The sequence below is a fragment of the Phalacrocorax aristotelis genome, chromosome 7 (genome assembly GCF_949628215.1).
Source record: "Phalacrocorax aristotelis chromosome 7, bGulAri2.1, whole genome shotgun sequence".
NCBI lineage: Eukaryota > Metazoa > Chordata > Aves > Suliformes > Phalacrocoracidae > Phalacrocorax > Phalacrocorax aristotelis.
This window is the reverse complement of record NC_134282.1, coordinates 41,053,788-41,067,305: the sequence shown is the minus strand read 5'-3', so window position 1 is coordinate 41,067,305 and position 13,518 is coordinate 41,053,788. Positions and strand designations below refer to the sequence as shown.

Sequence of the window (13,518 nt, the reverse complement as noted above, 5' to 3'; positions counted from 1 at the left end):
ACACTCAAAGTCCGTTCATCAAACAAATGCTAGATTAATTGTTTTGCTGTTTCACAGACTAAAATGAGATTATAGATGAATCTAATTCTCATTAATAGTGATGCAATGTTGATTACAGAATCATTTCTTATACTGCTTATTGTTAATGCATGCGCACACAAAATTGGCCTGCCAGAAAATTGTTTTAAAACAGCCTGAAGTAAGTCTAATAGTTTAGTGAATTTTTATGTGCATGAACTTGTCCAAGAGCAGAAAATTTCAGTTCCATCTAAAAGACCTTCTGATCTTACTGGCTGAAATGTTTGCACTAATAAGAACAGAGTGGACAGAGAAAGGGAATTTCATTTTGCAGCTAATTTTTAACATTCTTGTTTCTCAGGAAAAAGAGGAAATGGAAAATGGGAATGTAAAGGAGTAAAAGAGCCTGGAAGAATCCAGATGGAACATGTAACATGTAACAGGAAAAGGTGGTTAAACTGGAAAAATGTGAAATATGCCAGACAGGAAGATATCTGAAGCAAGAAGTCAAAAAGTCAAACCAGCTGAAAAGTTACAACTGCAAGACAACACGATCATAGTGTTTGGTTCAGATGTTACTCTAGAACTAAAACTAAAGTTTGGAAATACTTCAGAGCACAGAGAGACTACATAGGAAGAGGAACAGTTTGATTTCATTTGAAATAGTATGTGTTTTACTCACAGATACTGTAAGGCTCAAAAGGACATTTCAGTTTATGCATTTTGGAGGATCCATGTATGAAAAGAATTCTTGAACTGTAAAGAATCCTTCACATTAACACTGTCACTCATTTTTACCAAAACCTATGCTTACCTCATGACAACAGTGGCCTGATTCAGATTTCAACTTAGATGAAAGGACTCTACAGTGACCTATCCAGATCAGCTATCACCACCTTTTGTAAATAGAATTTTGATACAGTGTAGAAATGCTGTTCTTGAAGAAAATTTAGGGAGGGTTCACGTAAACGTAATTTCATCACTATTAAGTGCCATCTATTAGTCCTATTGAGCTTACTTTTTGGCCAGTGGAAACATAAGCTCTGGAGCCATAGTTAATCTCAATGCCCTTGAAAAATTGAACTAGTCTGAGAAAGCATCAGGAAGTACTGTTGGTTCCTCTAAAGCAATAAAATCTTTAAACAGCCTGCACAGGGTAGATCACCTTAAGTTCCTTCAAATATCTGCATATATATATATATAAAAAAGAGTAAAATCTGTGTGTTTAACAAATAAGTTATAAAAACTAACACAAACTCTTCACATGCTTTCCTTTAGGATATCTGTCATAATGAAAGATTCTTCTTATTGCCTTTTGTTTTCTCCCAGATGACTCAATTGTCATCTTTGATGCGATTTGAATGTGCTAAAAAAGGAGTATTTTCTCTTATGGTCTTCAAAACCCATGCTGCTGGGATACATGGACTCTTAACTGCTTGTACATTTAATGATCTCATTTCTCAATTTCTTTCAATCCAAAATCATGCACACTGTCAAAATTTCCTCATTTCCTAGTTCCAATTTCATCGTAACCTTTATCATACCAGAAATGGGATCAAATTATATTCTTAAATTTTATTAATCAGCAACCTGGTTGTGATTTCCACTGGAAAACTAGTAACCTTTTGTACATGTTTTATTGCCAGACTTATAATTATTGTTCCCCATTTTCCTAGACTTTTTTATTTTTACCTCCAGTTCCTTTGTATCCCATTTTTCTTTTCTCTTTAGCCTTTTCTTCTTTTGTTTGTCAGAAATCCTCCCATGATTTGCTGTTCCTGCCACGCCCCCTGCAACTTAATCCCTGATTGTAAAAGTAGTCAATCCACAAGAGCTGCACTGATACCTTTATTTTCTGGTTATGTGCATTTCTAGGACTCCAACACATTTTGTCTGGACACCCTTTTTCCAGATTTTGCTTGATTGCTTGATTCACATTGGATATGGATATGAAACCCAGCCACAGCAAGGCAAGCAGCTGCACTTTCAAAGACTGAATACATTACATACATCACAAGCTCAAATCCAAATTTGAAACTAAACACAGTAAGGGAAATGTAAGGATATGAATGTAAAACATTAAGCCAGAAATTGATTCCTCAGAGTTTTCTGGAGTTTCCTCAAGTCTTCTGGGCATGTGGTGTTTCACAAGAACACAAACAATACAAATTACATTAATGTGATTACAGTAAATAAGAGTATCAATGGGTTTAACACCCTTAAAAGTTATTTCCCCAGCAATCGGGCAACCAAGGACAAGTTTTCATTGAAATCCTATGTAATCTTTGTGATATCAATGGTCCAAACAGACCCAAAAGGCAACTGTGGCTCTGGGCATTAGTCTTTTTTGTTTGTCTAAATAACGCGCCAGAACATATATTTGACTAATATGAAAAGGCAGTAGGTTGTAACAAGATGACAATATGAAAGAAAATATCAGAGAAAGAATAACCCTTCTCCTTACTTGTACTTGACAAAACCTTAAGACTTTGCAGGCAGGCAAGAAGATTCTGTTGCTATGCAGAAAGATGCAGTCACAGAATGACTTCCTAAGAGTTGTTACAGAAAAAGTTGCCAGCAACTGGACAGATTTCTGAAACCCAGACAACGGAAGTGTTTGAAACCCTCTGGTGCAGGTCACTATGCTTTTCCAGTGAACAGAAGCTGTTATATCCCGCCTTTCATTGACTTGCCATTACTGAATGGACTCCTCATTTTAACAAAACATATTGTTATATTCTAGATAAATCTTTGACAATTCTTTACACTAACATATGGAATTCAGTTGCCACCATTAATTTCAGTCTGGTACTTATCAGCAGAAGCTTTTTTCCCTGCAAGAACCAATTTATTTAATTGAATAGTTTAGAGAGCTCCAAAACCACATACAAAAGATGGGTTATAGCTAATAGCTTTCAAATATACTTAAAAGCTTGAATCATTAGCAGTTTCTTAAACTAGGAATTTATAAGCGCAAACCAAAATTTATTGCAAGCTAGTCTTAGCGGTGTGATTTTTCACAAATCTAGGAAGCAGTTAAGATAATATTCTGTGTTTTGGAATAAAGCTTGCACTTAATGCTTTCCTTTCACTTCCCCAGTTTTTGGTGTTCCTGGAATATCACACACATCAGTTCCTCAATTCAGTATCTGAGTATGAACATCTTAAGCACATTTATCATCATAATTTTCTTAAAAGGTAAATAAATCCAGTCCTTCACATTTTACAAAAAATTGAGGCATACAATTCCAGAAGAACATGTATGCTATAATGGGGTCCCTATGCATTAGAAGAAATAGGCCTCCAAGGATGGCACATAGGAAAATGCTTCAGTGACATAGCTAAAAGGAGATCACATTCCTACACACAACACACACCTGGAGGTTAGGGAATCTCATTTATAACTCTCACCCTTGCAAATATTTTGAGATTTCCATGAAAAGTAAAACAATTTCTGTAGATGACTCACTGCAGAATTCCTTGAGGATAAGCAATGAATTACTTTCAAATCAACTACAGGGGGGACTATCCAATTTCTTTAAATCCAACCACTGAGCTACTGAATGAGAACACTGGTATTACCACCATTTTTCCTCTGATCAAAGAAGTTCTGCACATGGCTGGGTGGGGACTAGGTATGTATGTATGTCATAAGATTAAATACTACAAATGAGAAATGAATGAAGAGTATCAGCAAACTTAGTTCCTCTTAGCTTATGCAAAAAGAAGTGGATAAACTGATTCTTAAGATTTTAAAATCGCTGCCTCTGACTCACATGGCAGTGGAAAGCAATATCATACTGACCTGTTAAATGGTACCATTAACCTGAGATTATCAGTGTTCAGAAAAAAGGCAAGAAGGAATTAAGTGCAATATACTTCTTCAGAATTATGACAAATGTAAAAAAAAAAATTAGGGAAAACCTCAGCTTTTCTGAAGAACTGAAGCAAAGCTTGCAGAAATCAATGCTAAGATTGCTATCAATATGTTTGGAACAGATCCAAAATTATTCTCTCTGACATTAACATAAAGAAATTGCAGCTGTTTGCATTTACATTTCCATTTAGCAACAATGGAAGAATGTACTAAACAGAACACAGTTAACCCTTTCTCTGGCATGCTTTACATGAATATCTTTTTTAATTCCTTATCTTTGTTTCTGGAAAAGTATATCTATACAATTAATAACAAATTGTCTGTATGGAACCACAGGGAAATACGGCATTTTAAATTATTCAACAAGTGAAGCTGTTGTCTAAATGCTATCACCCTTAACTATGAAGTAAGGATGCAGGAGCTTCCTAAGAAGTCAGGAGCTTTCTAAAAAGACAAGTATATAATGTACTATAAACTTTAAGGATAATAAAAACTGAAGGTCAAATACTGAAAGTTCTGTTTGTCTTTTTAAAGAAAACTTCTATTGACTTCAGTGAAAATTTCTTGAGTTAAACAAGGTTAAGCATCTCCAGATCGAATCTATTAATTCCAGTTAAACATAAATGCAATACGGTACAATGGTGACGGCAGCCAAGATCCAGATACCTTTACTTCAGGTGAGAGTGTGTGATCCCAGTCCTGAATTATGACTGAAAAACCTAAAACAATATTTAGCCTTTACCTTGATGTTGCACAAGATGACAGCTACTGTACAACCCATAGATACAGTGTATTTAATAAGATATAAGATGACATACCTATCAGATGGATGACTAAAACTAGACATAATTACTCGTCTTAGTATTTACACTGGTTGCAGACTTACTCCTGGATGGGTTTTTAATAATTTCTGCATATCGTTACATGCCACAAATAGTTATACTCTAACATAATAGAAATCACCAAAAAAAATATTTGTTGAATTCTGAATAAACCCATCAAGCTTTGTAGTGCCTGTTAGAAAACCATACAAACCAAAACAGGAATATTTGTCCTATTTACATACTGTGATACATAATGCAAGCTAAAACATGAATGGAAACAAGAACAAAAAGAAAGCTAATATGATATTAAATACTCATAGTGTAACATCTCTTTCCCATTCTTTCTGTATGTTTTCTATTCCAGAATATATTAAACTGCTGAACATATGTCAAAAAATCCACTCTACTTTACAGGATATATTTATGTAGTTCAGATCATGAAGTATGAAAAAGAGTCCTAGCCAGTGTAAATGCATATGAATACTGTGCTCATTCTAGCACAGCAACTTTCTAGCTGTTTGTTGAATAACCCTTCAAATAATAGGGCTAAAATAAAATGACAGTAAAATTCTTTTACTAGACATACAAACAACCAAATCCTCCTCTGAGAGCGTAGAAAGCTTAAGCAACTCACCTGAATTCATAACTTGTGTGAGCCTTAATATTTAATTAGAATTAAACAATTGACTACTAGACTCTTAATTATTCCAGCGCACTTCACATAACAGATGTTTTTTCATCTACTATAGAAGGTTTTGAAACAAACCCAAAGACCAAAACACATCCGGAGTTTGCAGATATCTGCATTTGCAACTTCCAGTTAGTCCCATTTTTGTTGTAAGCCACGTCAAAACACCACAGTGATATACACCCTGAAAACTCAGGAAATTTGAAATTAAATCCATATATAAAAAATTTACAGCTGCAAGTGTTTTCGTTACAATGTATCTTGTCCCAAAGCACATAAAATTATTCAAAGCAATCTTTAGTATAAGCAAAGTGTAAACTCATATATGACAATTATTCAAAGGGTTTTGATTTTCACTGTATTCCAACAGTCCAAATTATAGAGACAGCAAGTATCACTGATTATTTTTAGTATCCTGGAACCAGCCGATCAGCAACAAGTTTTCCTGGCAGGCACACACATGCAATGAGATTATAAATTATTTTCCCCAAGAGAAGGCTCACTAATAAGACTGGATCTAAAATTTAGGTCACTTAATTTTAAGACTCAGATAATGGGCTTTAAAAAAAAAAAAAAAAGAGAGTATAACTTCATAACATAAATTCAATCTTTTTTTACCACAAACATTAGCACCACTGTAAGGTTGCAAAGAGTAAGCTGCTTGTAAAATGAAACGATCTAATTGTAAAATGCATTTGATATCTCCTTGCAGGGAGGTTATTTCTAAAAGAAAAATAAAATGTTCTGTATTGCATTATGAAGTTATAAAATTTCAGCAATTAATTTTTAGTGCTGTGTGAGTTCTGATGTCATTGAAAACATAAATTTGTAAAATTTCTTTTCGGTATGATTTACTGATTCTATTTCAAACACACTGCCTGCCTTTATTTGCAAATGTATTTGCAATACCAGAACTATCATACAATCAAAGAAACTTTTCTTCTTTAATGTTCACAGATTATGAGAGAGTGGGAAAGTCCTTTAACTCTTTGACAATCGTATGAGAAAATGCATAGCCTGATAAGGTCAGAAATACGCCGTTTGGCTTGTCTTACACAGAAATAATGTATTATGAACTCATACTCCTAACTTGTTCTAAGTACTAGAGAAGGTTCTCCTAAAAGAATATACCAATAAATTTTCCACCCACATGGCAAAGAAATATTTTTTTAATGTATTGGAAATCCCTCTCCTCAGTCTTTGGCAGGGTCTGTAACTTACCATTTCCATTCTCTACTGCGGCCAATGGCTCTCTGCAGATTGCTGTCTTTCTCAAGGTATTCATAATCCTTTGAACTTCTGCCAGCAGCACCGCTTGCATTGCCTCAATAATCTGTCATAAATTCAAGTTATTATTTGGATGATATCAGTACTTCAATTATTTGTCTAAGCATTTGACAGTTTTAACTAGTACAAAGTTTTAAGATTGTTCCAGTGAATGTCATTAGAAAGTCAACACTTAATATCTTTCAGACAGTGATAATCGTGTCTCTACATACATATTAAGAAATAAATGGTAATTGGATAGCAATAAAACGGTGCAAGTTGTCAGTCATGACTGCCTCCCACTAATTAAACACTCATTTTCTTTAATCTCAAAACCAGAATCATTCATCTGCTGCTTCCTTGATTTCCAGGGCATATGACAATTTACATTAGTAAAGTATGTGGTGATAACAGCTAATAAGACGTATCTTAATTTTTTTTCTATGATGTGGGCAAAAATGCTTCATAGACTCAGTCAGGACCTTGTATTTTGACTTTTTTAGAGTTTTTGTTGTCTAGCCTCTCCCTGAAAAGCTTAAAGAATGTTTTATTCGTGGTGATCCTCTATTCGTCTAGCTCAAATACAGTAATACAGTACGTTTTTGTCTAACACAAAGAGAAATACCATTCCTCAAACTCCTTTTATCCAAAAGGAACATCTGCCAGAATTATGAACAGCCTATAAATGTCACTTGCAATAGCTGATGCACCACATAGGGGTGTTAAGACAATGCAGTGTGGATACAGTATGATGGAGTTATTACCTTCCTTTACTTTAGCAGCGAAGCCCGAGGAAGACTGGGAAAGTCTGAAGACCTAAGATGTTTCCAAAGCATGTGAAGACCTTACACAATGGACCCAAACTTTCCTATCCCTACTCAGTCTAAATTTCAGCATGGTGCAGAATGGAAGCATGCATACCTTCTCCTCGTTTGGTATTTCCTTCAGAAAATAAATACAATTTTTCCCCCTCAGGAAGGTATTAATTCTCAAGTACAAGAAATTTCCTGAAAGACAGAATCTAAAGTTTTCAGGACAGCGTATTCCACCTCAACTTAAATATGAATTTAAATATGTTTATATTATAAACATTTTCTGTTTATATGATAAACAATCTATTGAAAAGTATTTAAGTTTAATATGAATTGAAGCTGATATGCAGACTCCCTCAAACTGCCTGGAAGAGAGACAGTTTCATCTCACTAATCAAGTACAGTGAATTTGTGGGCTGTCCTCGGTCACATATCTAGCTGCCCTTGTAAATTCAAATGATTAAGCAGAACAAAGGCTGTAGGTGTCCTTTGTGACAAAATCCTTTATTGTAGACAAGCATACCATCGTCAGGTCCACAGTGTGAAAGTTCACAACAAGTGAACCCAGCCCTGTGTGTTTTAACACAGCACAAACCTTCATCTTGTTATAATAGCACTTTATTTTACAGGGGAAGCCAAAGGCAGTTTCCAATTCCTCACATCCATATAACCCTGAGCTTTGGGGTTTACAGAACCTGACTTCACAGCAGACTCTGGCAGTATATCTACAATAATTAAGAAAAAGGGAATCACAGACATGCTGTCATTGTCCCAGGAAAATTTTTGAAAAAAAACCCCAATTCTTACAGAGGTACAAAAAATAACTCCATACACCATGTGCTTTTCATGGTGTTCTGATCTGCTAAGAACCTGTCACTAATCTGGATCAGATATTTATTACCTGTACCACTGCTGTGTATGCTAGCCAGGCAGCATTTGTAACATGTAATTTCCTCTAACATCTTAAAATGAAATAAACAACTGTAGCAAATGGCACATATTGTAGAGGCACCTGTACATCTCTGTATGCTACTTGTCTACCACTTTTTTGAATCTGCATTTCCACAGTGCTCAGTGTAGTTTCACATGTTTAATTTTGTCCTTTCACTGCATCTTCCCCAAGAATTCCTGTACCACATCTATCATTATCACAGAGTTTAAAAATCTCCAGCAGCTTTGCTTGTTTCTAACACGAATCTACATGAGCACCTTTCATTTTCTCGGATAGTTTCTACTTTAGCGTCCTTCTGGATTACATATATATTGGTTGTCTTGTTGACTGCTAATATGTGTGTTCATTTTTTCCCCCCCCATAATTATAATCACTGTTGTAGAGCTGCTTTTTAGTTGGGATTGTGAAATATGACAGAAATTATGCTTCTGCTATGCCTGAGAAAGTGTAAATAGCACATGTCTAACTATAAATACAGATATTAAGGAGCAAAAGGTAATTTTGACTCTGCAGTAGCCATACTAGAGAACTATTCAAAAGGACAAGTGAACAAAAGTTTAGGCAAGCTGTACTGTTACACCTATACTGAGTTATACGGGCTTTCCTTTCTATGCTTTATCAGTTACTTCCAAGGATTACTATTCTCTTTATAATGAGTGGGTCTAAGGAGAGAAGACAACACACATCACTCCTGGTTATTGTTCAGGCCATAACCTCTACAGGGCTGCACCTTGCAGAAGCTGCCTCCCAGATGCCTCCATAACAGTCCCATTGGGGAGCAAAAACATACAGATCAAAACACCAGACTTGTATTATCCAGTTTGCTCTCTTCTAATTCTGGATACTACCTGTAAGGAGAGTCATCTAGACACTTGTACTGAAGTCAGTTGGCTTCAGATAGCGTCAAACACTGTAAAAGCAAATGCATTCAGAGCTTGTTAGAGAAATTACTGTAAACTTGGGCATTAATAAAGAAGGTACTAGTTTATCATTACTACTCTCCACAATAGCCTTATCTGAAGTGGTTTATTCTTTAGAAGTAAAGCCCTTTGTAATATATCTCAGGTTCATCCCATCTTATTTTAGGTATTAATGTAAATGAAGTAACTGAAAGGAAAAAATTACAGGTGCACTGCAGGAATCAACAGAAAGAGAAGAGAAAGTCCTGAGATGATTCATTCCTCCTAAAATCTCAGCAGTCCCTTCACAGTGTTTAGCATTTTCCACCGGTGGAAGAGGGAGGCTAAAGCAACTACATTCTTCATCCAGATGTTTATGTCAGAAATCTAAGTATGGCATCAACAGTTTTCCAAGGGGAGACTGTTAAATTGGTAGCTGATAATAGAGGGTACAGACTTTCTTGTACAGAAAAGGAATAATGCAACATCAGGATGGCAGTGGAGGACTTCCAAATCAGGACCTAAACGTATGCTGAATTTCTGATGATGCTTCTAAATTAATACATCCAAATTCTAACAAGGTCTTATTACTTGGGATTATACACCAGGACCAGTGCAAGTTTAGAGCTGGCTCATGTCCAGATAGCTCAGGACTAGGAGGAACAGATGTATGACTCCAACAGATTGTGAAGGCATTAGTAATAAATCTGATGAAGCTCAGCTATTTCTATACAGGTATGTCACACCACAGAACCATGATACTGCTGTACATAACAGAGAGGCAAACTGCCGAAGCCCCATGGACTGATGGGCACCCTCTGAGTATGAGAGACTGCCCGAGTGTCGTCACATAACTAAAATACTTGACTACAGATATGAAGACTATACACTTAACATTTTGTTAGTGGAACTACTGACTACTTTGTCGAGATTAGCACTGAAAACGGGAAGGCATCTATGGAGACACGGTCATTTACTCTGTTTTACAACTGGTTGTCCAGCTCAGGGAGTAAGAAATATTGTAGAAGGAAGCTTACTTGTCTATAGTCATTTTGTGAAGAGATAAAGGACTTCAGTCTTCAGGAAAGTCAACCCAACAAGAACTAACTTCAATCAATGAGATTTAAAAAAAGATCTTAGAGCAGGAAAAAAGGAAGTAACTTATTTCATATTGTATTCTTCCTCTTGAAATGCCTGAATATAGGGAGTACAGGGAGAAGGCATTTCAACACCTATCATTTGAAGACTAAGGAGGCATGAAGAGCAAGGAAGTAATTATCAAAGAAGTCCTTCTAGTGGAAAAAAAATCCTTATATCTGCTAGAGTCAGCAACAGACAAAACATTTTGATTACACTACAGTTGGGACTATTATGTTAACTTTTAAAGTTTTATTTTAACATTCACCCTTTCAACCAAAAAGGTTCCCTAAAACAGCAATAAATATAGCAGTAGTATTCAAAAAAAATTGAAATATAACCAAATACCTACCACAGATATAACTGAAGAACAGGCAATCTTAAATAGAGAGTAAGGAGAATTAAGGGCAGAAATGTAACTACTTTTTCATCATATTAAATGTTTCAGGGCATTTTTTTTTTTAATCTATCTGAAAAGATGAGAAGGCTTAAGTAATTTCTGGGTGGGATGGGAGTGTGGCAACAACAAGCTATATTTTATCTGAAAGAATAGCAAAACACATGAAGATGACCTTTCTTTCAGAATCATCTGGGGGAAAGAAACCTAGAAAAATATTTTTAAATATATACATTTTTAAATTTTAAGACAGAAAAAGACCTTCCTCAGCCCTTCAACAAGTTGGTAGACCCCTGATCAATCATTTGCAGCAGGTTTTTTCAGTTTCCTTGTTTGCACAGAATCTGTTACAGTACTGTAAGGAGAGGAGGTATCAATAAATGGCAAGTCCTTTGGGTCTGAGACTCAGTATCCTCCACTGCAGATAACAACAACAAAAATGTTTTTAAAATGGGTATCTAGCGATGTTTTGGGTTAATGTACATGAGTGCTTAATCTGGTTGCTTGCTGCTTGCGATCAATAAATTGGCCATAAATCTGTGTTTGGATAAAGAAAGGTTTAACAAAGCCACCCTACTATCAACAAAACCTATAATTTTGTATAAATCACTGGTTGCTGAGTACCCACACCTATTGTCAACATCACAAATTACTTGAATGTTAAAACGTTTATGGCAGTTTGGCTGCAACAACCCAAAATCTTTACTACATAAGAGGTTAACCAAGCTTATTGCAACTACAAAGCTGTGTCTGAATAGTGACAACATTTGAGAAACATTGACAGCATGGTATTTGCAGTACTTGACAATTCAGTATCTTAAATTTCAAGTCTTTTGAGATTAAGAAAGGTGTGAGGCAGCTTGTTCCACACCTTACCTTCCTGCACACTACCCTCCTGTGGTAGATAAGACCATTATCATGGTATAAACTGATCAGTCACTACATTAATTGGAAAATACAAATACATAGATCTCACATAATCAGCTATGCTACAAATACAAATTTCATGGCTATACAACTCTACTCCTATAAAGAGTTTCAGTGGCTGACCATGTGAGCAAGGGATTATATGGATTTCACATGACAATGGCAGCTATTGAAACTGAGGTCCTATATTCAATTTTTTTATTAAAAGGATTCAAAAAAAGGAAAAAAATCATATTGTAAGAGAAAGGGGAACAGTTTGTGAGGGAAGAATGCTGAAATCATACGGAAGATGTGCAGACATGGGTATATAATAAACCACTATAATAAGCTCAAGATAAAATGTTGACTTCAATTGAATATGAACACTTGCAGAAACAATTACTGTCTGTCTAATAGAAGAGGGGACTATCACTGAAGTACCGCTGTACACCTCAGCTCTGGAAAATATTCTTTGCACTTGAAACGCAGCACAGGGTTGTGGTCAATTTTAAAAGTAACATCATAAAATAAACTTGTAACAGCTATTTCCCTTTTCTGGAGTAGAATCCCTTGCGGTCATGGTATACTGTCTTGAGTTTTGTCCTCCCTAACATTAAGTCACTCAAGCAACCGCACAACTTCATTTAAATGCATATTTCCAAAATGAAAAATGGTCTCTAGATTTCACTGTTCAGACTACTTCACAGTTACCTGTCATCTCTCAAGAAACAGTAATTTATCTCTGAAGATATCAGATTCTTCACTAATAAGAGGCATGAGCTTCATCTAGTCTAGGAACCCTTAGCAACTTCTCTAAATTATTCTTGAAGAGTGTTCTAATAAATAAGCACTTGGGATTAATTATTTATCCCTTTAAGAAGGCATTTTCTGTTTCTTTGATAATAATTTATTGGTATATGACACCACCCTTATTTTGGTCTTTATTTTCCTGGAGCATAAAACAGCATTTGCAATTTAAGTGACATCTGGTTGTTAGAGAACTGGTAACTCATTTTTTAAACACATACTATGAACAAGATCACCTAGATTAAAGACTAGTAGGACAGCTACTTTTCTGTATCTAAACATGTACTTTAAAGCAAAATAGCTTCATGAGTAGCATACTTCATACTGAAATAATAACCTGCTTTCCATAGATCTGAATGGCATGATTTATGTAATAATTTCATCATAAATCCATAACTAGTATGTGACATTATAGATTCCAAATACTACATTATAGCCAATATTATGTAAGAATTACATTTCAACAACTGACACAGGCTATTTCCTACCTTTATAGATTGGTCACTCCAACAACAAATGAGTTTCAGCAATGAAACACTCCCAAAGTCTGGGGAATAATATCTACTTTCACCTGAAAAACACATACATAAGTTATGAGCTGATAATATACATAGGACACTGCAAAGAGATATTTAAAATTTTTAATTTTTGACTTCAGCAACATACCTGAAAAGACCTGAAAAAGCATAATTTCTTAGAATGTGTTTTCGTCAATATGCAATAAGCATAAAGTGTTCAGGAAATATATTGTTTGAACACTTATTCTAAATTGGATTAGTCTTTTTTTTTTTTTTTAAACAGAGCTCTGGTATCCCACAGAGTATGTTTTCATCATAATTTTCTAAAGGTATTGTGAATACTTTCCGATTTGGACTACTTAACTGTGGATTTTGTTATGTAAATTTAAAGCTACACGAATATGTGTTTCTTCACTT

At 35.2% G+C, this 13,518-nt stretch overlaps 1 protein-coding gene across 2 annotated transcripts in view; it reads right to left on the bottom strand.

Moving 5' to 3' along the window:
- WDR72 (WD repeat domain 72) overlaps positions 1-13,518 on the bottom strand; it is a 122,708-nt gene that overhangs the window by 41,854 nt on the left and 67,336 nt on the right. For both annotated transcript variants that reach the window (XM_075100332.1, XM_075100333.1), the window contains 2 exons: positions 13,072-13,154; positions 6,629-6,740 (listed from right to left, as the gene is read on the bottom strand). In XM_075100332.1, coding sequence (XP_074956433.1) covers positions 6,629-6,740; positions 13,072-13,154 — 195 coding nt within the window. The remainder of the gene's footprint in view (positions 1-6,628; positions 6,741-13,071; positions 13,155-13,518) is intronic.